This window comes from Plasmodium vivax, chromosome 1 (assembly GCF_000002415.2).
Source record: "Plasmodium vivax chromosome 1, whole genome shotgun sequence".
NCBI lineage: Eukaryota > Apicomplexa > Aconoidasida > Haemosporida > Plasmodiidae > Plasmodium > Plasmodium vivax.
The window spans coordinates 717,190-744,486 of NC_009906.1; the positions used below are offsets into that span (position 1 = coordinate 717,190).

A 27,297-nucleotide genomic window follows, 5' to 3' on the forward strand; every position below is an offset into this window, starting at 1 on the left:
AGTGAGGGGCTATTTATACAGTTTGGTTGTGTTTATGAAAAAAAAAAAAAAAAAATGGTGGCCCATTGGTGAGTTGATCACTTGGCGGTTAAAAAGCGAACAGCTGGTGGTGACTCCAATGGGGGAATACGTGAAAGAGTGCCCATCAGGGGTGGTGGTGGGAACGATAATTCAGAGGAGAGCCACCCCCAAATATGGAGACTTCACCACTGCTTATACCCACCGAGGTGCAGCAGAAGGCAAAATATTTCGCGCCAATTGGGAACGTAAATAGGGTTGCAAAAAAGGTACAAACGATGTAACGAAGGACGCGGGGGCAGTCAGATGACGCAGGTGATGGTGATGGTGGTGCACCGATTAAGGGTGCAAACCGCGCAGGGTACGCGTTGGAGGTGCCTTCCGGGATGTATGGCTTGAGATGCGTAACGGTGATGCGTAGTGGTGATGGCATAGTGGGCGAAGAAACAACAAACATCGTAGCACTTATTTGGAGGGCACACACAAACTGCCCTACGTGCTGCAACCCCGCCGCGGATCACTGCAAGCACGCCGCCTGCCGCTACAACTTGCGCCTCTTCTTCGAGTGATAAAAGGAGACGTCCTTCGCGTCCTCCATCGCACCGGGGTAGGCACAACCGCTCGAGGTCTTCATCAAATTATTTTGGGAGAGGTTTGATTTCATGTCACTCAGCACGTTGTTGATGAGGTTGTTTTTCGTTAAGTTGTATTTGATGATGCTGTAGGTGGCCTGCGTGCCCATCAGGCTGTTGCTGAGGTGGTTGAGGTCTGCATCGTACGCGCTGTGGAGCCCCTCCACGGGTGCCAATTGGTAGTTGTTCCTTTTGCTTCGCCCGTCCTCGCCGGGCAGGTTGGGGGGGATAGCGGCATTTCCAGTGTTGACTACATTTCCACCGTTCGCCGCGTCCGCGCTGCTGGAGTTCCCCCAGTCACCGAGGTAGCCGGCCATATTCATGTGTCTACCCATTACGTGCGCCTCATTCGTTTGGTCTGCGTTTACCAGTGGAGCTACCCCAGGTGCGACTGATGTTCCTCTTTGGGCCTCCTGGCCATCCCCCGTGAAGCAGCTCGGGTTGTCCTCTCCTCCTCTGTGGTGGTCAAATGATCTCCAGGCAGGCCCGTTCTGTATAACACCCGTGTGTGTAGCTACGCTTTCCATAATACCCGTGTGTGCCGCTCCCCTCTCCATCATACCTGGGTGTGTCGCTCCATCCTCGACAAGCCCCCCAGTCGTCTCCCCCATCACCCTTCCACCATCACATACGTTATTTATAAGCGGCCCCAAACTGTAGTCTGGGTCTTTCCTTCTGCTCACGTTGTTGTTTCTTCTTTGTGTGGCATCCTGGGTGAACTCCTGACCCCCATTGAACATGCACATCTGTGAGTCGTCAGCAGTGGTGGTGGTGCTTTGATTGAGGTCCCTCTCGGTGTTAAGAGAGTTTGCAAATTCGCTAAGGATGCTGTTAATTTGTTTGGCTTGCTCTTTGTCTGTTCGCATGTGTGGGCTGCTCCGGATCAGGTGGAGCAACTTCTCCAAATGGTGATGGTTCCTTTTTGTGTTGGTTCCTTTGGGGTAGGCTTGCGTTTGTTGGCTGGGGTTACTTCCACTGGGGGTCGTCTCCTTTTCGTCGTTTCTTTTGGGTTCCTCCGGTGGGGGTGCACCGAAGGGGGCGCGCTCCGAGGTGTGCATCTGTTCCTTCGGGTTAGCTCCGTCAAGGGGGTTACCCGGTGTAGCAGCGGTGGTAGCGATCGTAGCAACCGCTGCGGTGGCCGTCGCCGCGTTGCCCACGTGCGCGAGCTTCCTCCTGGGCGCCCTATCGGTGTGGTACCCCCCAAACAGCCCGCTTCTGCCCCTGCCTCTACTCCTGCTTCTGCTCCCGCTCAGTAGGGAGTGCCTCTCCAAGTCGCTGTAGCTAGTCAGGTTGCCCCTAAATCTGGTGGCCGGTCTACCGTCATGCTGGTCACTGTGCATTCTATCGCTTCGACTGAATTGGTACGTGGCTAACTCGCTGCAGGTGGCATCATTTGCCGTGGAGTTCCTCCTGGTGAAGTAGCTTCTGGGGATGTCCCCCCCCATGTGATAATCATATTCCCATGCAGGGATCCTTTCCTTGTTCCCCTCGAACATGTAGAAGGGGAGCACCCCTCCGTAGTAGTTTCTCCCCCTGTTTGTGATTAACACACTGGCGAGGCTACTCACATTTGATGAAGTTGCGTGTAGGTTTTTTTTTTTTTTTTTTTCATTAGAGGAGTTTCCCCCCCGAGAAGAGGCGTTATTTTTCTTTATCTTTCCCTTCTGCTTGTTGCTGCTCATGCTTGCTTCCTTCTCGTTCGTTTCCTTGGCATTTCCACTTGGTGGGTCCCTCCTTATGTGTTCACCGTGGGTTGGTGGGGCAGCGCTGCATGCCGCATTGGATGGACCGCCATCCGTAGACGCCCCCTCCACATCATCGTAGTAGTCATCAGTTGGTTGTTCAGACGGGAATGATAAAGAAGCCACGCCCTTCGTTTTCCTTCTCATGTTATAGGTCGAGTTGTTCCCGTTCGATGATCCGTGTTGCTCTCTCGGCGGCTTCCTCTTGGTGTGGGTCGGCGGGGAGAAGGGGTTGGCTCCGTGGTTGGCTCCGCGGCTGGTTTCCTCCCTTTGCTGCTCGCGGTCTTCGCGGATTTCCATCTCGTCCGGGTCTTCCCCACCCTCCGCGTGATACGCGTGATACGCGTGATGCGCGTGGTTCAAGTGACTTGCGTTATTCGCGTAATCCTCATCCGCCGCGTCCACCTCGTCCACCTCGTCCACCTCGTCAGTTTCGCCCCCCTCCCCCTTCACATTCAGCAGAATCGAAATGAGCTGCTCCTTCTCCGTGCGGCTGAGGCTGTTGAAGATTCGAACCGACTCGACGCCCCCAAAGTGGTTGAGCAGCAGCTGCTCATTCATGTGGTCGGCCGCACTTGTGTAATTTTTTTTTTTTTTTTTTTTTTTCTTTTTCTCCTTTCCTAGAGCACGGCTGTTGTGACTGCACCTTTGGGCTCCCTCGGTTATTTCGTCAAGTGAGTGTATCCCTTGGTCCATGTCCTTTTGTCTCCTCGTTTTCGTCACTCCGTCAAGGGGTAGGAATTGGTTCTTCCTCTCGTTCTGTGTGTGAATGGAGAGAGTTCCCTTGTAATCGGTCGGCTGTTCCTCGTGCTGCAGCGTTTGTCTTTTTATATAGTTCGTTGGTTCTGTTTGAGAGTGGGTCCTTACACCTTGGTTTTGGCTTTCCATCATTTGGTTTTTCTTAACGTTTCTTTGGTGGGCAGCTCGGCTCGAGGAGTGTTCCTCTGGAAGGTCTTCCCTTTGCGGGGCGGTTGCGTTGTTACCCCGCGAGGTGGCTGAACTGTCTGCCCGTCGATTGTCTTGGTTGCTCAGCTCGGTTGCCGCTTGCATCTGCTGCGCCACTGGGGGCACCCCCCCCTGCAGGGTCCGATACTGCGTATGATGCTGCGTGTACTGCGTGTGCTGCGTGTACTGCGTGTGCTGCGTGTGCTGCGTGTGCTGCGTGTGCTGCGTGTGCTGCGCGTGATGCGTATGGTGGTGCTCCAGGGGGGCCCCCCTTTCCGCGTCCGCCCCACCTCGCTGGATCTTCTCCCTCCTCAAGTTGCCATTCAAGATGTGATAGTAATTCTCCAGCAACTTATTTCGGAAGAGCCTTTTGCCAGTCCCCTTGGGCGAGGACTCATTTTCATTTTCATTCTCATCTGAGTAATTCAGGTTGTTCTGGTCGAGGTATAATTTGTAGAGCATTTCCAGCTTGTTGTTATTTGGCACGTTTTTTTTTTTTTTTGGCTGACTGGGTTCTTCCCCTCGCATGAGCATCTGCCGGGTAGCTGCCTCGTCGTGTGTTCTGTGCCTACTGATTGGGTTCGTCTGGTGGGAGTACCTTTCGCTAGCGAAGCGGTGGTCATTTTGCTCCGCTTCCATGTCCACTTGATTCTCCTTGTGGGCCACGTTCGGGGGGTAGCTGATGACGCCGCCGGTTCGTTTCTGCGCCTCCTTGGGGGGTCGGTTCGGGAAGGAGTCCCCCGCGCCGCTCGCCCAGTTGGAGTGGCCGTCGTCCGCTAAGCTGCTCATCCGCCCATCCGCTGCGCCCCCCATCATCCTCCGCTTGGCTTGGCCCACTTCTCGGAAGTAGTTCGAGAGCATCTGGAACATGAGGTTGTAATTGGCGCTGTCCACGTGGGGCATGACCCCTGGTAAGTTGGCACATTCGTGGTGGTCATTCGAGTTGCACCTCTGGCTGGCAGACTCGCGGTAGTCGTTCGAGTTGCATCTCCGGCTGGCAGACTCGCGGTAGTCGTTCGAGCTGCACCTCTGGCTGGCAGACTCGCGGTAGTCGTGCGAGCTGCACCTCTGGCTGGCATCCTTCATCTGTTGCGCCTGTCTCTGTCTTGTTTGCTCCCTCACTTCTGCGTCATCACGGTTTGCTAACCCGCTGGGAAGGCCATTTGAAGAGTCCCCTCTTCTTATCCCCCCATGCGTGTGTGTGCTGGTGTCATTCCTCCGCTCAGTTTCGCCTTCCGCTCCCGTAGAGTTCCCATCGATCTGCACGTTCCTGCTGCTGGGCTGGCAAAACCCATCGTCTTTGGGGGTGCCAAAAATCCCTTGTTCGCACATGACCTTTAGGATGGCCGAATCTTCTTCGGAGATGAAGGCGCCGCTTTGTCTGCTTCCCAGGGGGAAGTGGTTCTTCGCCGCTTGGTCTTCGCGGGGGTGGGCCTCATCGAGTACGTCGTTTTGTGTGCCATTGAGTAGGGTGTTCTGTGTGTCCTTCGCTGCATTCGCTGCACTAGCTGCGCTTTCCTCGCCGCCGCGCAGAGTGCCTCCCCCATGGCGCTGCGTCCCCACCGAGGGCGCAGCCGTGTCCTCCGGGTAACTACACAGGTGCTGCGAAAAGGCCTCCTCCATAAGGCCCTCGTACCTGCCTGCAACTGGAAGCATCATATCCGGTTGGGAGGAAGATCCCCCCCCATGCAGAAGTGACATTTTAAGCAACCCATTCAGCATAAACACATCCCTGTTTAGGTAACTCAGCCCGAGGAGGCCCCTATCCAATCCTCTTAACACTTCCCCTGGGTTCGCCTCATTCTTGATGGGTGGCTCACGAAGCAAAGCATTTAAAGGATCGGACGAAGGGAACGCTTTCGTGTATTTCTTCTTTACATACATGTATAGATTTTCGTTCACATAACTGAAGCTTCTAAGAGTGGATGTCAAATCGATTTGGTCTGAGCTCTGGTCGTGTTTGTCCCTATAGTGCTTCAGTAACTTGCTTATGTTTGCATGCACGTTATCTGTGAGCTCCTCAATGGGGGGGTACTTCGAACGGTTGCTGCTTCTGGGGGGGTCGTAGAATTTGTCGCTGTAGTGGAAGGGGGCAGGGGCGGCGGAAGGCGCGGCGTTGTTCCTGCTGGCTTGGCTTGCTCCCTCGCCGAGGGGGGTGTAGCACCCGTGGAGGGGCAGCAGGAGGGAGTTCAAATCGGCATGGCGGTCGGTGTGGCGGTCCATATGGCAGTCGGTGTAGCGGTAGTTGCACCGGTCGCTGTAGAGGTCTTGCCCGTCGCTGCACCCATCTGGGCGGTCCTCATCCCAGTTGTCGCCGCTTCCGCGTGCACTTCCGCGTGCACTTCCGCGTGCGCTTCCGCTTCTGCTCCCGCTTCCGCTCCCCCTTCTGCTCCCCCTGCGCCGCGGCTGTGCCTCGCGAGTGCCCCTATCCCTGAGCAGGCGGAGGAGCCTCTCGCCGCCCTCCTCCTCATAGTAGTTGTGATGAATCCCGTGCATGTACTGGTGCTTGTAGCAATAGAGGATTTCGTGTCGACTGGTTTTGCTAAAGTTGGGCCAGGACAGGTAGCTACTGGCGCAGTTCACGTGCAGAAAATTATTGCAGTTATTTAGGCTGCACTTCAGGGAGGGGAAGTTAAGAAGGCAGATGGAGCACCTCTTGTAGAAGAGAAAATTAAAAAGGACAGTCAGATTGAAGTACCTATTCCCATACACATGATTATACGTGTAATTGTTATAATAGAGGCAGTCCTTATGGCAGGTGTATTTGAGGTAGGAGCCGTTTTTATGCTTCAGCTTAATCACCCCGATGAATAGCCTATTAACCGTTTGCCTTTCGTTACAGAGTATGCACCTGACGCTGTGGAACCAGGCGTCGTATTCTTTTTTTTCCAATCCGATCACTTCATCGTCGTAGACGTAGAGGAAGTAATTCGAGTCCGTATCCTTGATGGTGATTTCTTTGGGTCCTTTAGCTTCTCCATAGGAGGGGTACTGTGGTTGTTTGGTGCACCCCTTCTGGGTATGGGTAGGGGTGGTACACCCCTGCTCGGACGGTCTCATCTCGCCATCGCGTGTACTGGCGAGGTTATCTCCTCCAATGGCGCATACGGTGTTCCCTAGTGGAGTGCCACTCTCCACGGTGATGGTGCACCTCCCACTTGGCACTTCCACCTCCCCGGGGGTCTCCCTGCTGTAAAAGCATTTCACCAATTTGTTCTTGTAAACAGCCTTGTTCATTTTTTCTATGATTCGGTAGGCCTCCCTCTTCCCACTGAGGAAGGAACTCACAAGAGAGCTGCACCCGCTGTTGTGTGTGTGCTCCCCCGCGAATAGCAGTCGGTTCACTGGAAAGGAGAGAATGTCCTTGTCAATCTGAAGGGTCCTCCTTCCAACGAATGAGTTTACCCCCCGAGAGAATTTATTCCCCACCCAGTCGTAATAGCATATCTTCTCGATTTTAATCCCCGGGAGTAGGTCCATTAGAAAGGACTTGCACTCGCTTATGACTTTTCTCTTGGCCATCTGGGCCACCTTCTGCCGGTACTTCTTCTTCAGGAACAGGGCGATCACTGGGTGCGCGCTGTAGAAGACGATGTGGTTGTACCTGTTCGTTTCTACGAGGCTGCATTTGTTCGTTTCGACGCGGCTGCATTTGCTCGTTTCGACGTGGCTGCTGTAGGTGGAGCGGAACTTCTCCCCGCTGATGAGGCGCTCCCTCTTGAGGTACCCCATAAAGCTGCAATCGTCTGTGCGCTTTAGGGGGGGGCGGAAGACATGGCTGGAGTTATGGATCTGCCCATTTGGGGGGGTGCCCTCACAGTGGAGTGCTTCTTCAACCTTCTTCGGTGCTTCCTCAATCGTCTTCGATGCTTCCTCAATCGTCTTCGATGCCTCCCCGATTGGCATTCCCCCGTCGGGGGTCTCCACTCCTGGCAGCCCCTCCTTCCTCTCCTGCAGGGGGGGAAACTCCCCCTCGCCGTTTTCCTCCTCCCTCGAATTGGACACCGCCGTGGAGAGGAAGCTTCCCATCGCTGCGTTGTTCGCCGGGTGCACGTTAGCGAGGCAGGAGTTGCTGCTCCCCCGGTCTGGCGTGAAGGCGGGAGTTGCAAGGGGGTCATCTGTGTTGCGGTCACTTATGTTGCGGTCATCTGGGTTGCAGTCACCCCTGTTGGGCGCTTCCTTGTTGGACGCCTCCTTTGGCGCCTCCTTCCTGCTGCTCCCCTCCCCTTTCGCCCTTGCGCGGCCGAAAAAAATGCTAACATTCTGGGTGCTCTCCACAATGCGCTCCTTCAACGTGATGACAATTTTGCTATTTTTGGAGACCCCCAATCGGCGAATGCTGTTTGTCTTCCACTTGGGGAGCTTCGGAACGAACTCGATGAGTCCCGTGCCCTCCTGGTTGGGCGGGTCCCTCACGGTGGTGTTGGGGTGGCCCCTCGGGTTTCCATGTGGCTTCCCCCCGGGATATCCCTTAGGGCGTTTCTTCCCCTTCCCTCTCCCGTTAATCCCTCTCCCGTTTCGCCCTCCCCCGTTTCGCCTTCTCCCTTCTGCTCGATCCACGTTGATGGCGCCCCCGGCTGGGCGGTCCCCCGAAAAGGGCTTCGTGTACTTCTCCCACTTAGCGCAGCTGCCAACGTTGAAGATGTGCGTGTCCTTCCCATCCGACAGGGTCCCCTGCTTGCTGGAGCTGTGGGGACTTTCCACTGGACCATTCTGCAGTGAGCAGTCATTTGGACCATTGTCTCTATCCCCCTTGCTGCAAACGGTTCTGCAGAAAAACTCGCCTGATTTTTCCGCCGCGAATACGTTACGATTGCTGTTCGTTTCGTAGGAGCAGCGGGCCGGACTTGCGCAGCCTTCCCCACTGAAGTAGAGCACCCCGTTGTTGCTGGAGCCTTTGAGTCTGCAGGTGCTTCTATTCTCGTTCGTGGTGACGTCTATGTTGTTGATGAGGTAGTCACTGGAGGTGGACGCGTTCTGGTTGGGGGTTTTGCCCCAGGGGGGCGCGCTGTGCGATTCCGAGGGTGGGTGCAGTGATAGGGCTTTCCTCCGTGGGGTCTCCCTGTTTGGCTCTCCATGGGGGGGGGCCCATTTGGGATGATCGCCCCTGTGCGGTTGGTTTGATTCCCCCGCGGGGGGGTGGTCAAGGGGGGGTATCCCTCCAAGGTGGCTCATTCCTCCAAAGTTGCTTATCACTCCAACGTGGCTCATCCCTCCAAGGTGGCTTATCAATCCACCCCGTTTTAACTCCCCCACTGGGGGCGGCTTCCCCCGAGGGTGGCCTCTCCCCCTCCTGGTGCGGCCAAAAAACCTGGCGCTGTCCTTCAAAACCCCAATGGGAACGGTCACAATGCAGTAGTCATACAGCCTATTGTCTACGTGATTGCTAAAGCCCACCTTGATGTTATCATTGTAGGCATATATCTTATTAACAATTTTATTTTTCCTTATGAGGATATTCTTTTTTAATTTTTTAAATATCTCTGCAATTTCAAAGTTGCAACAGATGGTCTGGAGCACATCCAGAAAGCTGAGGTCGTAGAAGAGGTACTGAATGGAGAGGCGGTCCAATTTAATTCCTGCCGTGGCTTCTACGTAGGAAGCATACATCTGGACGTGCAGACTTTTGGGATTTCTTTCGCTCTTCATTTTGGCAACTTCTGTTCGAATGGCTTCCCCAAGTGACATACCCAAGAGGACCTTCTTATCCTTCATGTTGTGGAAAGAGGAGGAATTAAAAAGCTGCTCGTAGTGGAACCTCAATTTGTGAAGGGCCTTGAAAAACTCGCTCCTCATTTCGTGCTTATAGATTTTCTTCCCCTTATAACAGACGTAGTGTTTATATAAATGCCTATTCACATCCTTATGGTATATATTCTTGTTAAGGCAGAAATTGATGAGGGGGTTGTTCCGATTGACTAGCAGGTCTACTTCTCCTAAGTAGTTTTTCTTTTCATCTGAAGAGTAAAAAAATTTGCCACCGATTCGGTTCCTCGCTTCGTACACTGTCACATCGACGTTATGGTTGAGCAGAACGTAGGCAGCTGCAAGTCCGGAGAGACCCGCTCCTATAATAACCACCTTGACTCTCCTGTTTACATTAACAATCGTATCTATGTGGTAAATGATATCGTTGTAGTTTTTTTTTTTTTTTTTCCCATCGTGGGTTCTCTTCAAACGTAGGATGTTTTCCTTTCTGTAGAGGAAGATGTTGGCGTTCCTTTTATCGCAGATGTTTACTTGTTCGCTGAACGAAAGGGAGTTTTTGGAGCTGCTCGCTGCGTAGTGGTCCGAGTGCCATTCGGGGCTGCCCGGGTGTCTACTCCTTTGGGCGCCTTTGCGCGTCTTCCCCTCGGGTGAAGCCCCCCCGGGGGGTTTCTCGCCCATCCTATTCGTATTCGGGTTATCCTCCCCATTTGTACTCCCCCCCGGGTCATCCATCAGGTGCATCTTTTTTTTTTTCTTCTTCTTCTTTTTGGTCTTCCCCCCGTTTGGGTTGAGTACCCCCTCAAAGGTACTTCCATTTAGCGGCGCCAACACAGATTGAAACTTTCCCATTTGACTTGCCTCTCCCGTTTGAGTGTACTCCGCCCCTCCTTTCACGTGGTAGAGGTGGTCCGTCCTGCCCTTCGAATGGGGGGCCTCATTAACCTCATGCGAGGGGGGTGTTTTCCCCCACGTTTGGCCCGTCCTATCTCGATTGTCACTACTGCAGTAGCTAAACGGGTTCGACTGATTCGGATAGAAGAAGCTAAAGTCCTCCTCAAAAATGTTGTAAATGGAAGACTCGTTATCGTTCGACGTGGATGAGCTCACAATGATTTTCTTCCTACGGGGGGTGCGCTTCGACATTTGCACTTGCTCTGGAACCTTCGCCTTTGGGTGCCTGGCTCGGTTGGACTTGAAGCTGCTGCTGGGTTGGGAGTCGCGCGCGGGGTGGCCCTCCCGGCTCCGGCTGCTATGGCTGCTATGGCTGCTTTGATCGCTTCCATCGCTTCCATCACTTTCATCGCTTCCATCACTTTCATCGCTTTGGTCGCTCTCACCATTTGAGCGTCCTCCTCCATCGCCTTTCTCCCCACCGCCGCTTCCTCCCCCAGTGTGGCCCTTCTCCTCGGGCTGCTTCCCCCCCTGTTCGCGCTCGTCACGGGGGGAGCCGCCACTCACCGCGCCCTCTCGAGTGCCGCTTCCCCCTCCAGCGGTGCACTCTAGCGAAGGGGCTGCATCCCCCTCACGGGGGGCACTGCTGTGCGTGCAATGGGGGGGCTCCTCCGAGTGGTGCCTCTTCCTTCCCCCTGTTTTTTGTACCTTCACCGCAGCATCGTTTATTTTCGCACTGTGGGTGCTTCCTCTCTCATTTGTTTGCTCGGCCAATTGTCTTATGGGGGTGGCAAAAATGGAGCTCAAAAAAGGGACGAAGCTCGCCGTTGTGTGTAAAGCTCCTCTTTCGCGATTTACGCATCTGTGGATGAGCGAGATGAGCTCGGGAGGTTCCCCTTTTCCACGGGGGGGCTGGGCCCTCCTACTCTTCCTCCTATTATTCTTCCTATAATTCTTCGTATCCTTCATCCTATTATTCCTCCTATTATTCTTCTCCCTCATTGGCCCCTCCTTCGAGCCATCCAGCAAATGCACACCAGATGGGTTCCTCCCCCGCAGCACCCTTTTACACAAGTCGCTTCTCCCCCTTTTAATTTTTGCGGCACTGTGTTTGCGGCCCATCGGGGTGAACATCCGACGTCCTCTCTGCGGCGTCTTTCTTTCTTTATTCCTCCCCCCGTTCGTCTTCCCCTCTCGATGGCGTAGCCTCGCCCTTCCCCTTATCCCCCCAACATTTGTAGGACCCCTCTTTCTGCACTTGAATATTTTCTTCTTGGCGACATTCAGGAGGGAGCGATCTGCCGCGGGTGTCACTTGGCTGCGAACCCCATCTGCAGGTGTTGTGCCTTCCATCTTTGGGCATGAAACCAAGGAGGGGGGGGAAAAAAAACTGTGCGGCAATAGGCCAATCTGCGTTGCCTCCCAAATGGAGAGCAATCACATTTGCATGCGGTCAGGCGAAGGGGGTTGCTCTGATGGTTAACTGGATGTCGTTAGGAACGCGGTGGGGGAAGTGAAGGGTCCGATCGCATCTTCCACCCCGCTCGCCACCATGTGGGGGGTTGCTAACCTGGCTGCCTATTCAGCTACCCTGCAGTAGTGGACACTCAGTGAAGGTGCACCAGGGGGGGCGTTTCTCTCGGGCGATGTGACAGCACGGCTGCAATTTTAATTACGCTGCGGATTGTTCTGAAAAGAGGGGGGCAACTATGGGGCAAAAAGGAAGAAGAAAAGAAAAAAAAAAAAAAAAATACCAATCTGGGTTCGCTCGAGGTGGGTACAAAACAAAGGCGCTCCAGGCAAATAGGGGGAAAATGGAAAGGCAAAACAGGAGCTCAATTGGGCACCTCAAATGGGGAACAAAATACACAAAACATGCAATTGCGCTGCTGTGAGCTGAGGCGAAGTTGTCTAAACAAACGCGCGCAAGGGAGGCGGCATGCGTCACTTAGCGGCCGCGGGTTCTAACGAATGGCCTCCGTCCGAGAGGGATCGGCGAGCGGGCAGGCACAAACACATATGTATGTACGTATGTACGCATGTTGGTGTTTTTTTCTCCCTTCGCTGAGACCCTGCTCAGTTAATTAGCTGCTGGCCTGCACAGCTGTTCCGCCGGGTCCGTCCGACTGGCCCCCTTCGCTTCAGCTTCTCCTACTCGGGGGCGCCGCTTCTCCCACCCGAATGGACGGAAACGCGAAAAAAAGGATGGGGGATAGCCGGCTTGAAAGCGACTGTTCTACGGGGGAGGCGCGCCTGCACGCATGTCCGTGGGAAAACAAAACTGGGGGTAGGTTAAGCCTACGTGTGCATAAGCATGTAGGTGCGCCTGCCGATGGTGACACGTAAAGGGGAGCTCCCCTACACACTTTGCAAAAAAAAAAAAAAAATAATAAATAAATAAATAAAAACTGGCGTGAGGGCGAAGGAGTCTTTTCACACTCTCGTCGCGTTGGGCATACCACAGTAAAGATATGGCAGCATACCCGCATGAGCAATTTTTTTTTCCTTCTGCTAATTTGTGTAATCATTAAACTGGTCGAGCGAGTGGGTATACATATATGTGCATACGCATGGGGGGACCCTAGACGAATGTTTCTGCTGGGTCGTTTACGTGTAGAAGCGTGGGAGTGGGGTGCCTCCTCCTGCTGCTACTACTATTCATACTACTATTTTTTTTTTTTTTTTTTCTTCTTCCTTCTTCTACGTGTGCACAGCCTGTGTAACTACATGCATACGCACATGTGTGCTGCTGTTGTGGGGGCGATTCTTCTTGGGCAGCCCCTCCGCGCGGTGTGTACGTACAATGCAGGGCAAGTGCGGTGATTATTAGAATGTATCTACACTGGCTTGCGCGCCAGGGGGGGATAGCAGAATGTAGCGAGCAGAGAGAAGCGTGTATAGAGAAACTGCAAAGCGAAATTGCAAACGTGCAAAGCGCAACGTGAAAGCTGAGCGGTTAAAAGAGGCCACGGGTAACACCAGCCGTAGAAACAGTAGCCCTGTGGCAACAAGCAATCCCCACACACTTGTTAACCACATGAAACGGGGAAACGCACAAAAAGGTAAGCACGCGTGGTTCGACTAAGCATACTTAGGCCACAGTGAACGGGTTAGTACAATTAATGGGGAGAAAAAATTAAAAAAATGGGCAAAAAAGGGGTAAAAAAAAGGGCAAAAAAATGGGCAAAAAAGGGGGTAATAAAATGGGCAAAAAAAAGGTAAAAAAGAAAGCAAAAAGTAAGTAAAAAATACAAGTTAAAGTTAAGGTTAAAAAAAAAATAGAATGAAGAACGTAGGGGGGGAAGAAACCTCGTGCCTTTTTGTTATTCGAAGAGCTGCTTTGAAATAACCTCTTGAACATGTAATTTCCACGTGGTGGAGGGACTACGTGGAAATGAGGGTTCACCCCGGGTGGGCAGCAAGGCGGGCAGCAAGGCATGCGGCGTGAAGGGTAGTCACGGGGAGGAAAAAAAAAGAAAGAAAATGAAAGGAAAACGAAACGAAAGTGAAACCAAAATGAAACAAACATGCAACGAAAAAGCGACGAGCATGCAACGCAACGCAACGCGTCAACCTAACTTGTGAGCTGCTCGTTTTTTTTAAAAAATTATTTCAAATAACGGAGCGTCAAAGAGAAGGTTAAAAGCGGTGTGCGGCGTACGAGATGCATTCCGCGCTCCTGTTTCTTTCTTTCTTTCCTTCCATTTTATTTCCTTTTTCTTTCCCTTTTTTTAACGCGTTGGAAGTGGCGCCAGTTGCATACGTGGGGGAGGTTCTACGGGGGGGCGCAGGGCACACACATGCAAGTTGTGAGGGGAACCTCCAAGGGGTCTCCTCCAAGGGGTCTCCTCAATGGGGTCTCCCCAGGTATGCCCACTTACCAGCACTCCCTCGCGTGTGCGCGGTGTAATACTGCCACTCCTCGAGGGCACATAAAAATGTGAAGGGGAGTGGCCCAACCAGGAGTCAGGCGGGAGTGCGTGGGGCAACTACGCAGGGTGGAAAAAACAGGAGGCACAATCACATGCGCTAATTCGTTGTTAAATTAAAATTGAAAGGAAGTAATACGAACGGGAGAAGGGGACAAACAGAAACAAAAGAGCGAACTTGCGACGGGGGAGGCAAAGTAGGTGGGGGATACTTGGCACTGCACGCGGTGAGGAGACGAAACCGACGCGGGTATGCGCGGCGGGAATTGTTCTAGTCTTCCCAGGGGAGAAAAAAAAAAAAAAAAAAAAAAAACATATATATGTGTAGTAATATATATATGCATATATGTGTATGCACGTGTGTGATGTGCAAGCTGGTTCCGTTCGAAGCGAAATGAAGAGACATGCAAGGGGCACCACCACGTGGGTCTACGCTTGAAGAGGCTGGAAGGGTAGACTGGCCTACTATGTAGACGCACGTGCGTTCGGCCAATTTGCGGTGGGGAGAGGCATCGCAACGTGCAAGCGGGCACGATTAAGGAAGCAGCACGGGTGTACGGCTGGTGTAGAAGGGCAACTGGTGTAGGAGCCAGGAGCCAGGAGCCAGGAGCCAGGAGCCCAGCTGGGTAACAGCCCTACTGCCGCACTACTGCCACACTACTGGAGTGTGCCCAGGTGGAAACAAAAATTTACACAAACACAATTGCAGTTAAGAGGCTAACTCCGGGGAGACCCTCTTTTTTTTTTTTTTTTTTTTTAATTTTTCGGGTGTCCACGGGGTTGCCAATATATCAAAAAAGGGGGTAAAACGAATGGAGAAAGGTACTTAAAAGGTTGGAGAAAGGTACTTAAAAGTTTGGAGAAGGGACTTAAAAGTTTGGAGAAGGGACTTAAAAGTTTGGAGAAGGGACTTAAAAGTTTGGAGAAAGGACTTAAAAGTTTGGAGAAAGGGAGTTACTTTTTTGTTAACTGGCTTTTACTCTTTCGTTAATTTACTTTCGCGAGTTTTTAATTTTTTTTTTATTTTTTTACGCGTTAGCAGTTTTACTATTTGATAATTTTATTTTTATTTTTGCTTTTATTTTTTCTTTCATTTTTGCTTCTCCCCCCGCTTAGGGTTTCATTTTAGCCCTTCGCTCGCACCCCCTGCGTGCTGCATATGTGGGGGCAGTCTTCCCACCACGTTGGCACACCTGGTGTGCGGTAGAGCGAATAGCGCGAGTGACGCGTATGTGTAGGTGTAGAATTTTTTTGGAGAGGAGAGGCTCTCAGCTGTTTCGCACGCGAGGGCTGTCCGGTTGGGAGGCACCTCAGGTGGGAGTAGATCTGTTGGGTGGCAGATCGGATGGGCGGCAGATCTGTCGAGCGGCAGATCGGATGGGAACTAGTTGGGTGGCCGCTCAGCTGCTCACCTGATAGCTTGTTCACCTGAGCGCTTCCCCCTTAATTTCACCCCAAAAATGGAACGCGAACTTTCGGCTATGTGCAGTCTAGGCGGAGGTGGGCCAGGTTGCCTCCACGTCGCGCGACAGCAGTTTTTTTTTCCCTTAAGGTGTGGCCCTCCGCGCATGCACATGCGCATGCAAGGTTAAGCGCGAGTATGTATGCATGCGGTGTGGCAGGCAAGCACGCGCGCACGGTTGGTTGGTGTGCACATGTATATAAATATACACATATTTGTGTGTTTTTTTATCTTTTTTTTCTTCCTTTTCGCGTTCTGTTTCCCCGCCTAGCGAAACGCGCACCCCGGGTGAGCTAACTAAAGGAACTCACAAATAGCAACCCTAAATGGCCACAACTTGGGGCCCACCACACCCCCGAAAAGGAAAAAAAGGACCCTCTATACATGCACGTTATTTTGCGTAAAATGGGAGGAGGAGGAGGAAGTAGGGGGGTATGAAGAAGGGATCTCAATTTGGAAAAAAAAAAAGGATAAAAAAGGGGAGAAAAAAAGAGGAGAAAAGAGACGGAGAAAATAACGCCTAGGGAAGGTATTCATTCACGTGACTACCCCTCTAACGGGGTAGAAAAGGAGGCAGTAGCCCCCCTTCTGCTTCGTATACGTTTAAAGCCACATCGGTGGGTCTGCCCTCTCACATGTGACCGAAAGGGAACTGTAAAGGGGGGCACCATCGAATGTGGTGGGAGAAGAAACGCGGAAAGTTCGCCTTACCAATCCATACTGGGAGTGTAAAAAAAAGGAAAAAAAAAAAAAAAGGAATGGTTCATTTGTACGAGAAAAATGGCCCGTGTTGTGCGTGCGTGAGTGGGCGAACGTGCGGCACCTCTGCAGTAGGCCACTGTGACTGCCTGCTCCCGCTCGGATTAGCAAAGCGCTACGCATATGGATGCACGTACGTGCGTATGTAGGTATGTATATTTTCTTGCATGTGGCTGGGCGCGGCGAGCGCAAAGGGAACGTCGCCAGGCAGGCGGAGGCAGGGTCGAAATTTCAACGCGCTCCTTTTTTAAAAAATACACGCGTGCAGAGGTATACGCGGTGAGGTATACACGGTGAGTTATACGCGGAGAGGCATACGCAGCGAGGCGAATAAAAAATTAGCAGCATGGGAGAAAAAAGGCTGCAGGGCTAAAAACGCAGCAGCACAGCACAAAAAAAGGAACACACAATTTTGAGAAAAAAAAAAAAAAAAAAAAAGAAACGGGGAAGGAAAAGGAGAAAGGGGAAAGATGCTTTACGAAACGCGTTTTACCCCCCGTTTTGTTCGCTCACAAAATTAAAAGGAAAAAAAAAAAAAAAAAAAAAAAAGTGAAAAGGTGAATGAAAAACATACAAGTGTAACCCATAAAAAAAAATAACACGTTTTTATAACGTATATTTCCTTTTGTTGTTTTTTTTATTAACATTTTTATGGCAGCGAAAAGGATGAAAAAAAATTAAAGGCAAAAAAAAAAAAAAAAAAAAAAAGAAGCATGAACGGAGAAGCGGTAAAGAAGTGGCGAAGAAGAAGTGGCAAAGAAGTGGCAAAGAAGCGGCAACGAAGCGGCCAAGCGACAAAGGAAGAGAGACTCTTCTAACATTTGTAACATTTGCGACGCGCGTGTACCCGTTTGTGTAATTATCCTCGTACACGCGAGCAGTACATATAATTACCCGCCTTTTTGTGCACGTGGGGAGGATACATCCCTGTGGCGAAGGCGCAGCTGTTGTGGCAACTCGTGAAGAGCGACAAACAGGTGTTCGCAGCTACGTTTGGGGGGTACCCTCATTGCATGCTGACGAGGGGAAAAAAAAAAATAAATAAAATAAAAACAAATAAATAAGCGAACGCAGTTGTGCATGCAGTGTTCATTAGCCGGTGTACCGCTTTGCCTCCGCTGAGCCAACGGGGAACTCCCCTCAAATTTGCAGAAGAAATAAATCACAGGAACGGCGTAGCGAAGGGGAGAACCCCACCATTGGGTGTAGCAGAACCAGACGGGGGCCCCAAACGCACCGCAGTGGGAGGGGCCCGTCTTGTGGCACCTATGAACACCTTTGAGCCCGTTGGCCAATCGATTGGGAAGAGGCATGCCAGGAGGGAACACGTGTATGGAGAGCAGTCTCTTTAAAAATAGAAGAGGAACAACAAATTGGCACCTTAACATGAGAGTAAAATAGGCGTTTGCCAAATAACCGAGTGGAATTCGTTAACCGTTTGCTCTTCTCCCTTTCGTTAGTGTGTAAGAGTGTGCGGTTACGTGAGGGTGGGAGCGGTCCCCTGGTGAATCCTCCGCATGTGTTTGTCTGTCTGTACGGCTGTACGTTTGTGCTCAGGGGAAGTATACCCCCCAATACACACACCCCGCGTGCATGAATGTTTCAAAAGCGATGGTAGAAACCGCTTGGCACGTTTTCTTTAAACGGTTTACATGTACCTACGAGAGGGTGAATATAACCGCTTCCTTTCGTGCCTCCGCGTTGGGCGCGTGTCCAGATCGGCCCCCCGACGGGCACGTGTAATCGCGCCTGCATGTGTCAATGCTATTCTTTTTTTTTTTAACTTGCCGTTTCGGAGAGCACTTTTCATGATAAAAATGTGATAACCGTTAAGTGGCAGAAGTTGTTATTTTGTTTTATTTTGTATATTTATTTATTTTTTATTTTTATTTTATTTTTTTTATTTTTTTGTGGCGTGTCCGTGCGCGACGGTCCGTTTGGCCATCCCCGAATGCACGAGTAATTCCCAATTGGCATCACCCCGCGTTGTGTTCCTTCCTCTTGACGCCATTCCGAGTGCACGTGAGTGAATCGCGCGAGCCACGTGGATTAAGGGGAGATATCCCCCCTTCCAGGACGCCGGGGCCTGCGCGAACGGAGAGATTCAGCCGATTCGTGGAGGGCATTCCGCAGCGAGAGAGTGAGTGAGTGGCAGTAGTGTGAAGCGGACAGGGGGGGTTCTTCCCACCGGCGCGGAGCCCCATTTTGGCAACGTTCGCGGCTATGTTGTGTAGTTAGGTTTCCACCTCGACGAAGCACAGGAGAAAAAAAAAAAAAAAAAAAAAACATATATATATATATATATATACCCCCCCACGGTGTGCAACTTTCGCACGTGCATTTGTGCCGTGGCCACACACGTTGATGCCAGCAGTGTGTCCGATTGTGCGTTTTAAAGGGACGATTTTTTTGTGGATCCTACTTTCGCCATTTTGTAAGTTGGCCACGTCTGCATTTCCCCGTGCGTGCGGCTAACAAACCGCTGAGCGGAAGAACATCCCATTCGACGAGGCAGCAAAATGAAGACCCGGAAGCTGTGCATAAACGAGTGCATCCCCTACGTGCAGAAGTACGAGTGGGGCAAGGGGAAGGACGGGATGGTCTACGACGTGATGAAGAATATCGTGAAGGAGAACTTCGAGTTGGTGAAAAAGGAGATCGACAAGGCGGAGCACATAAAGGAGTACGCGCCGAATGGCGAGGGGGAGAAGCGAAAGAAGGAGGGGGCGGCGTCAGCTTCCGCAGCGTCAGCTTCCGCTGCGTCAGCGGCGGGGGAAGTGGCCAAGGGGGTGGAAACTGCCCCTGCAGCGGAGAAGAGCAAGCAGAGCGAGCCAAACAGTGGCAGTGGCGAGCAACCCAGTGGCAGTGGCGATCAACCCAGTGGCAGCGGGGAGGAAGCCAACGCGAATGACGCGCCCGAGCCAAAGTACGCGGAGCTGTGGATCGGGAACCACGAAAAGGGACCCAACTTGGTACTCTACAAAAATAGTTTTATAAAAATTGAAGATTTTCTCCAAATATACGAAACGAAGAAAAAAAAAAAAGGAAAAATTGCAAAATATTTTTACAAGAAAATTGAAGACACAAAAAATAAATATAACAATAAAAAGAACTCAACGAAATCGGAAGATGTCAACAGCGTTGTTCGGAACAAAGAAACGGATGTGAAGAGGTACTCGGATGTTGAGTTTTCCTCTTTGAAGAATTATTCCCTCTATGAAAATTACGACTTAGTGAAGGAGGACGTAGATAAGAACACGCTCTTCCCCTATCTGTTTAAGTTGCTCTCCATTGCGAAGCCTCTTAGCATACAGATCCACCCGAACGAAGTGCAGACGCTGTACTTGAATACGCTAAACCCGGTGCTTTACAAGGATAAAGTCTTCAAAACGGAGATGTGCGTTTGTATTAAGGACATGAGTTTGCTGTGCGGATTTATGAACATCTTCAAAATTGCCTTTTTGGTCACCAGCGTGGGGGAGCTCCACGATTTTTTCCTCAAGAGGGAGAAGCCCGCTGGGGGGGGCAGCGCCGATTCCGGCAGTGTTAACTGCATGGGGGAAGCCGTGCAGGGAGTAGCCCCCACAGGAGAACAACCAAAAGACATCTTTCACCTGTTTGACCTGTTCCACACGCAGAAGGACGAGCACGTGGAGGAGCTCATGAAGATGCTGGCGCGTATTTACATCTACATAATTAGCTACTCCCTGAAGAGGGGCAGCAGGCAGACCTACGACGTCCTTTCGGTGATTGACAATTACGCGGAGTGCATCCAAAAGTACGTTTTTGATGAGGGGTTCTTTTTGGGCTTCTATAAAAATGAAAAATTTTTGGAGCAGAATCTGAATTTGGGGAATTTGATTAAGCTGGAGAAGGAGAAGCTGCAAAATAGCGGCGGCGGTCGGAGGGGCGCCGCGGGGCTGAGTGGGTCCGATGATGAGGAGGAGGAGGAGCTGGAGGTGGACGTCAAGGGGGGGGCGGACGCGGGCAGCAAGGTGGAGATAGAGGTGGGCAGCAAGGCGGAGCTAGCGGGAGAGGACACGGCTTTAGATGCAGTTTCTGCTTCCGCTGCAGCTGCGGGAGGGGACCCCGAGGAGACGCGCGGCGTGGAGAGCGCGCCCCGGCAGGTGAAGAAGCAAAACAGGGGAGTGGAAGAAGAAGAAGTGGGAGTGAAAGAGGAGGGCGCTTCCCCCGGCGCTCCCCACGCTGCTCCCCCCGATGCTGCACCCCACCCGGAGAAGAAGCAGGACCTGCAGTGCGCAGCCCAGCTGGTGAGCAGAAAGAAAATCAAATCGTTTTACGAGCACATGTTTAAGTACCTCGTCTACCGAACGATGCTGGTCGAAGGTGAGGTGCTAAGCAAATGCGTTAATGACATCGCAACGAAGAATGAAAAGTATAAGTCCTTTTTGAAGGAAAAGGAGTTGACAAATAAAAGCCCAGAGGAGATTTACTCTGACGTTTGCAAGAAAAAAAACTACCAAGATGTCCAGTCCGATACGGAGAGTTTTATTATTGGCAATATTTTTGAAATTCTTCACAACGTTTCTAAATTTTACCCTAACGATGGAGGGAGAATCTTCGTTTTCATTCTGCAGCAGCTAAATTTGAAGGATGGAGATGTGGTGTATATCAAGCCAGGGGTTATCCACTCATACATTTCGGGGCACTGCCTGGAGTGCATGACCAATTCTGATTTAGTCATCCGAGGAGGACTCACCAACAAAGAAATGGATAAATTAAATTTTATAAAATATGTAAATTATAAGAGTAACTTCCCCATCATTCTGGAAAAGGAATTTATAAACTACAACATCATTTCGTATAGTTATTACAAAATGAAATATTTTAAAATTTTATTTTTGACTGTTCGACCAGGGGAGAGTGTTACTTTTTTATTTTCTGACGTCAGTTTTACGTCGTGTATCGTTTTGTCTAGCAATCGGACCGTTAAGATTAAGGGGAGGAAGAATGATAAGAAGAAGGCCAGCATTAAGGGCGTGAAGAAGGGCACCGTGTTTTTCATCGCGCCGGGCATCCTCGTCACTTTGGCCAACTTTTACGCGTCGGAGGCGGACGGCGACAAGGAGCTCGTGCTCTACTGCGCCACGGCTTGACCGTTCGCGGTGAAGCGGCGAAGCGGCAGGATGGCCATACGATTGATTATCGTTGGAGTGAAGCCGCTGCGGCAGCGGGCTCCCTCCCCTGTGTCCCCCTTTTTTGGTTAACCGCGCGATGTGTGCACTCACCATGGTGTCTCTTTTAACCTAGCCGCCCGTTTCTCGCCGCGTCGCGGAGCACCCCACCAGTGGGGAACCGTGCGTGGCTGAACGGGTTGCCACATGGGAAAACCTCCCCCATCATGTAATTTCGTACCTCCAAAAATTGGCAAATTTTGAAAAGTAAATTTTAACCCATCCTATTGTAATCATGCGTGTTTACTGTTCATGCGGTTGCTTCTTTTTTTTTTTTTCTTTTTTTTTCCACTTCGATGTCCCCACGTTTGTTTTTTTTTTTTTTTTTTTTTTTTTTTATTCTATTTTTTATTTTTTTCACCCCTTTGCACATTCAAAGCGAAACTGCAACTTCGTTCTCCCCCCTTTTGTCCCATTTTGAAATTTTTTTAAAAAGCGCAATGGAGTTGGGAAGGCGCCAGCCGCGGCTGCTTCGAGTTAGGGGCGCGCCGGTTGCCTTTCCACGACCAGCTCGAAACGAGGCGATAAGGGGTGTAACACACGGGTGGGCACACAGATGAGTATCTACGCCGCTGCGTTTGCCTTCAAATGTGCGTGGCTGTACAGTTGGGGGTCCGGGCCCCCCTCCACGCTGCCCACATTTGAAGGCAAACGCAGAGTAGGCATCCATATTGCCAAAAAAAAAAAAAAAAAAAAAAAAACAACACACAGGTTAAGTACATACGTATGTATGTCTCTACGCACAGGTGTCTGCACAGGGGAGGAGCAGCCCCCCCTCCTAGCAGACGACTCACCTGGAGGAGTCTTCCACCTTGGCCCTGCTGCCCTCCATGCTGTGACTCTTCAAAAAAAGCAAATTGAGGGCCTGGACGTGTCGGTCCGATTTCCAGTCGACGACGCTCTTCATGTAGAGGAGCATCTTCTTCATTTGCTTGCGCCTGTGAGGGGGGGGAGCGGATAAGCGGTTTAGCGGATAAGCGGTTAAGCTGCTAATCGGATGGTGAAAAGGCCACTTGGAGGAAGGCTACTATGCCCCACCGACGCTTGATCTGCCCTACTTCAAGCTGACATCCTTGGGGGAGAACCACGGGGCGGGCTTCCCCGCACACGGCCTCGAGTAGGAGCCCCCGCCATCGCGCCGGTGGTTGTGGAGGCCGAAGCGAAGGCGGTCAGCGGCAGGGCTGCCCTTCCCCTGCTCCCGACACGACTTGATCAGCTCGCTTTCGACCAGGTGCTTGTTCAGGCACAAATGCAAAACGAACTGGATGATGTAAATGCCGCAGTCGTATGTGTTGGTTTGCTTGGGGATGACATTCGGGTAGACGAATTTGAAGAAAATCCGCGGGGGGGGGGCACTGGAGGGGTTATGCGAAATGGAGGGGTTCTGGGAAGAGTTCGCGGTAGTGTTCGCGGCAGTGTTCGCGGAAGCGGAGGGGGCTGCTCCTACCGCCCCTACTTCCCCCAGTGCCGTAGTTACCCCCCCGGGAGATGCACAGTCCCGCTGCAGCATGTGCTCCAGGTACCTCTTCAACTTGTGCAGAATTTTGTTCCCCTTGATGGAGGGGAAGAGCGAGTCGAGGTAAATCATGTAGGCCACTTTAACGTTTTCCTTTTTGGGTGGATCCTTCACTTTACTTGTAGCATCGTTGCAGGTTTGGGGAGAACCCGTTTTATTTGTGCCTCTCAAACGGATGGTCATGTCTCCCTTTGGAGGGATCGACCCTGTGTGGTGGTCGTCCCCACAATCACTTGAGCTTTTTACATCCTTGTAGAGGTGTCCTTCTTTCCTCTCATGGTGATGACCCGGGTTGTCTCTCCCTTGCAGGTAATTCCTCAGCAGAGCGGTGCGGTTCTTGGGCAGACGCGATTTGGAGTGGGCCCCCCTCTTGGAAAAGAACGATTCGCAGGATTTGCTCCTAAACGTGGGGTGTGAGTGGTCTGTGGGTGGGTTGCTCTCCGGGGAGTCTCCACTAGGGGGGTCGCTCTTCGGGGAGTCTCCACTAGAGGGGCTTCTCATCGGGGAGTCTCCACTGGGTGAGCTTCTCACCGGGGAGTTCTTTTTCTCTCCCTCTTCTTCCCCCTCTTCTTCTTTCTCCCCCTCTTGTCGCTGCTCTCTCCCCGCCTGGCCCCCGTTAAAGGGGAAGTAGAGCAGCACGAGGGACCAGTGCGTGTTGCTGATGTTGATGGGGACGAAGACGTAGGTGTATTCGTAGACCTTCCTGTCGAGCTTCTGAATCCACCTGTTGGTGCTCAGGTACGCCTTGCAGGTGTCTTCATACAGCTCAATTTTTTTGTAAAAAAAGGTGTTGAAAATGTAAACGTCGTTTTGCGTCCCCCCGTCGGTTGGTATCCCCTTGTTCTGTCTCCCCTCGTTCTGTCCCCCCCTGTCGGTTGGTATCCCATCGCTTTTTCCCCCCCTGTCGGTTGGTATCCCCTCGTTTTTTCCCTCCTCCCTTTTGCTTCCCTCCTTCAAAACAAAGGAGTAAATATAGTTGTGGAAGAAATCGATGATCGAGTCGTCGATGTACTTGAATTTGTTTAAGCGGAACAAGTTGTGCCGATCCATTTTGTGAGTGTTGATCCTCCAGGCGTTGTTAACGTCCTCCGTTTTTTTGTGCATGTGCATTTTGAGGAGCTGCGTGTCCAGTATCCTCTCCTTCTGCATGAACTGCAGTTTGGTCTTTTCTATTTTGGAGAAGTTTAAAAACGTCGTAACGTAGAACTTGAGCTTGCTGCTGTATTTGAAGTGCCGCGCGAAGTTGCAGCATATCACTTTGATGACGTCGAACAGGCTCCTCACTTTGTGCTTGAAGAAGAGCGTCTCCTCGCCCCCCCGGCTGCTACCACGTTCGCCGTCTTTTCCGCTGCCACCTTCGCCCCTCTCAGCGCGGCCAGCATCCCCCTTGAGGCAGCCCTCCCCCTCGGAGCAGCCGCCAGAGCTGTCCACAAACCCGTCACACTGCTGCGTTAGGGAGCTGTTCACCGCTTCGCCCGCGCGGGTAGGCAGCTGTTGACCCGTTTGTTGCTGACCCGTTTGTTGCTGGCCCGTTTGTTGCTGGCCCGTTTGTTGCTGGCCCGTTTGTTGCTGACCCGTTTGCCCTCCACTCTGCAGGGGCTGCCCCCCCTCCCGCGGGGGGACCTCCTCCACCGAGTCGGCGCACCGCCTGTACCTGCAGTCCGCCTCGGAGGTGTAGCTCACGTTGGAGTTGCTGGAGTGGTTGGGTGCGGAGCCGCTCGCGAGGGAGTCGTTCGACGGGTCGTTCGACGGGTCGTTCGACGGGTCATTCGTCGGGTCATTTGACTGTTCGTTTGAGGTCTCGTTTGACGCTCCCACCTCGGAAGCCACACCTTCACCGTTTCGCTCCTCGGGAAAGTCATCATCGTAGTCTTCCCCCTCCGGGAGAACGTGCAGCATTTTTTTCTCTCTACACTGCACCTGGTTAGCATTTCCCAGCTCATCTATCTTCCTCTTCCTCCCCTTTAGCGTCTCCTCCTCGTTGTCGTCGGTGGCCGCTTCACATAATGCTTGAGAGCCTTGGTCCAGATAGGAGTAAGAGGAGCATACCTTGGAGGCGCGACTAGGTTCCTGGCAGGTGCTGGCGTCGTCGAGGAGGGAGGCCTTCTCCTTTGAGGTCCTGGCACTGGGGTAGCAAAAAACCGGCTCAACAGAGGCATCCGATTCGTGCACACTCGGATCAGCCTCAGTAGCATGGTCGTTTTGGTTTCCCCTGTTTATCTCCCCCCCATGGGATGACATTTTGTGCTCCACTGAGACCTGCTCATGGTGGAGGTCACCTGCCTGTCTGGCCTTCTCCGCGTCCTCTTCAAACTTAAAGGTAAATATTAACTTGTTGTCTTCCCCCTTTTGTTTTTCCCTTAAGGTATTCTCACTCTGGTGGTTGTCGTCTCGATCATTCGTGGCTAGCTGAGTGTGGTGTGCCTCATTGGTGTCGCTTTCATCTGGCCTGTCCTTCTTTTGCTGTCTTGCTTGGGAGTTACCCTTGCGGGTACTGCGCGTGGAGTAGGGTCTGCCACTCCAAGTGGGGTCTCCCTTAAGCAAGTGGGATTCCTTCCTACGTGATTTCCTCTGCTCCTCGTTGGACTTCTTCTCCGTTTTGTAAAAACTGGAGTGCAGGTCGTTCGAGTCGTGGGTAGACTTGGTGGCCCTGAGAATGCTGGCCTTCTTCAACAGGACATATTTTTCTATGACCACTTCTTCCTCTTTTGTTAAATTTAGGTTGAGGAGAAGCCACTTAATTTTTAAATTGCTTCGAGTGTACACAGGGAAGCTTCTCTTATTCTTCTTCTCATTCGTGTTGAGCTCCTCTTCTCTGGTGACTACTTCTGAGTCGCTAAAGAAGAGATCGTTGCTGTAAATGCTCACGTCGCTTTCGTAGCTCTGTAGGAAGCTTTGGGGAACTTGGTCGTGTGTGGTTTGTTTTATTTGCGCTCCGTAGTTGTTTGCCCGCTTGGCCTGCGCGCACTCCCGCTCGAGGAGCCGCTGCTGCTCGTCCTTCAAGAACCCACTGATTTCCCTCGTGCACGTTTCGCCGCTGCCTGGGGGGGGAAAGAAAAAAAAAAGAAAAAAAATAAAACAGCAAATCAAACGAAGTGATCACGTGTGGGGGGACAGACCCATCTACTGGAGTGTGCACATCTGCACCTTCTCCCCCCTCGCTACTACAAAAAGGTGACATCTCCTTGCCGCACCTTGGTCGAACGCCGCAAACTGGTTCATGTATATATCTGCTGGCTCGCGAAAAAGAAGAAAGAGGATTTTAACTTGGCTGTCACTTGCACTGTCGTTGTCGCCTGAACGGGTCATGTCTTTTCCCGCCTCGTCCGCTTTGGCGCAGGAATGGTCACTCGGCGGAGGGCCCTTCGAAAGGGTATCAGCAATGTGACTGCCAATTGGGTGGGCCCCTGTTTGGGTATCCCCTGTTTGGTTGCCCCTTTTTTGGGTGTCCCCCTTTTGGGAGGTCTCTTCCAGTGGGGCCCCCCCCTGGGAATGCCCCGCATCGGAGACCCTCCTCTCACTTTTGTTAATCTTTTGCTCTAAAATGCTCTTCAACGAGTTTAGCGTTTTATCATCTGGGCTGTTCAGCTTCGTAAATTCGACGGTAGACAAATCGTAGCTGCAGTGGACGCTATCAAACAGTTTGGTAACAACCATTTTTTTGTTGCTTCTTTCTTTGAAGTTTTGGTTTTCGCTCATCATTGAGGTGGATTTATCTTCCTCTTTTGTTTTGCACTTCCCTGGTTTGCACTCATGCGTTGGTTCTTCTTTGCAGGACGAGGTAGACTCGTTGATGATGGGATTATGCTCGTCATTGGGAGGTGGGGGTGCATCACATGGTGGCTCGCTTTTGACATTTGCGCCGTGCAGGAATGCACTCGCTTGGTTCATCTCTCCTCTATTCGTAGAGATGGCTTCTGGAACGGGCGCTGCATTGGCACTACTGCCCGGGGGGGTCTCCCTCCGCCTGACCTTCCTAGACTCCACCTCGTATATGTAAATCTCGTTGCTCCTTTTGTGGAGGCACAGATACAGCTTGATCCTTTTTTTGCTGTAAAAGTGGTGGAGGTACTTGTTCTGCCCGGATTTGCTCCCGCGGGTGCTCGGGTAGTAGGTAATAATTTTGGAGTTCCCTCCGATGTAGGAAATGAGCTCCACTATGATGAAGTTGTCCGCGTCCTGTTCAATTTGCTCGTTGCTGCCATCGGAGGAGAGGATTTCGCACAGTTCACCTGCGCACTGGGGGGTTTTCCTACGCGTGTCCTTCTCCACCCTATCAGTTTTGTCCCTCCTATCAGTTTTGTCCGCTTTTTCCGCCTTCTCCGCTTTTTCCGTCTTCTCCCCTTTCTCCTTCTTCTTCTCCTTCCCGCGCGAGCTGCAGTTGCTTGGCTCTCTTGGATCGCTTCCCTCGTTGCCTCCCCGCTCGGCACTCCTCATGTTGTGCGTCCAGCGGGGGGCACTCCTCATCGCTGCCAGGTGCAGGTACCACTGAGTGAAGC

At 51.8% G+C, this 27,297-nt stretch overlaps 3 protein-coding genes across 3 annotated transcripts, besides 19 other annotated features; 1 reads left to right on the forward strand and 2 right to left on the reverse strand.

Moving 5' to 3' along the window:
- Window positions 1–559: 559 nt before the first annotated feature.
- PVX_093645 (hypothetical protein, conserved) lies at window positions 560–10,939 on the reverse strand (the record flags this gene model as incomplete). Its single annotated transcript, XM_001608549.1, has 1 exon — window positions 560–10,939. The coding sequence occupies one exon, from the start codon at window positions 10,937–10,939 to the stop codon at window positions 560–562; it is 10,380 nt and encodes a 3,459-aa protein (XP_001608599.1).
- Window positions 891–915: a microsatellite.
- Window positions 1,337–1,361: a microsatellite.
- Window positions 1,439–1,468: a microsatellite.
- Window positions 1,589–1,630: a microsatellite.
- Window positions 2,766–2,826: a microsatellite.
- Window positions 3,184–3,205: a microsatellite.
- Window positions 3,207–3,227: a microsatellite.
- Window positions 6,377–6,402: a microsatellite.
- Window positions 6,422–6,472: a microsatellite.
- Window positions 6,791–6,815: a microsatellite.
- Window positions 10,940–11,946: 1,007 nt separating the features above from the next.
- Window positions 11,947–11,996: a microsatellite.
- Window positions 11,997–12,883: 887 nt separating this feature from the next.
- Window positions 12,884–12,905: a microsatellite.
- A 234-nt stretch (window positions 12,906–13,139) lies between these two features.
- Window positions 13,140–13,163: a microsatellite.
- Window positions 13,164–13,758: 595 nt separating this feature from the next.
- Window positions 13,759–13,784: a microsatellite.
- Window positions 13,785–13,912: 128 nt separating this feature from the next.
- Window positions 13,913–13,960: a microsatellite.
- Window positions 13,961–15,396: 1,436 nt separating this feature from the next.
- Window positions 15,397–15,420: a microsatellite.
- A 3,186-nt stretch (window positions 15,421–18,606) lies between these two features.
- On the forward strand, window positions 18,607–21,204 carry PVX_093650 (mannose-6-phosphate isomerase, putative; the record flags this gene model as incomplete). Its single annotated transcript, XM_001608550.1, has 1 exon — window positions 18,607–21,204. One exon carries the CDS (start codon window positions 18,607–18,609, stop codon window positions 21,202–21,204), a length of 2,598 nt encoding a protein of 865 aa, XP_001608600.1.
- Window positions 19,280–19,307: a microsatellite.
- Window positions 21,205–22,336: 1,132 nt separating the features above from the next.
- PVX_093655 (hypothetical protein, conserved) lies at window positions 22,337–27,235 on the reverse strand (the record flags this gene model as incomplete). The annotated part of the gene is made up of 2 exons (XM_001608551.1): window positions 22,337–25,839; window positions 25,993–27,235. 2 exons carry the CDS (start codon window positions 27,233–27,235, stop codon window positions 22,337–22,339), a joined length of 4,746 nt encoding a protein of 1,581 aa, XP_001608601.1.
- Window positions 23,782–23,806: a microsatellite.
- Window positions 23,906–23,925: a microsatellite.
- Window positions 27,236–27,297: the final 62 nt, after the last annotated feature.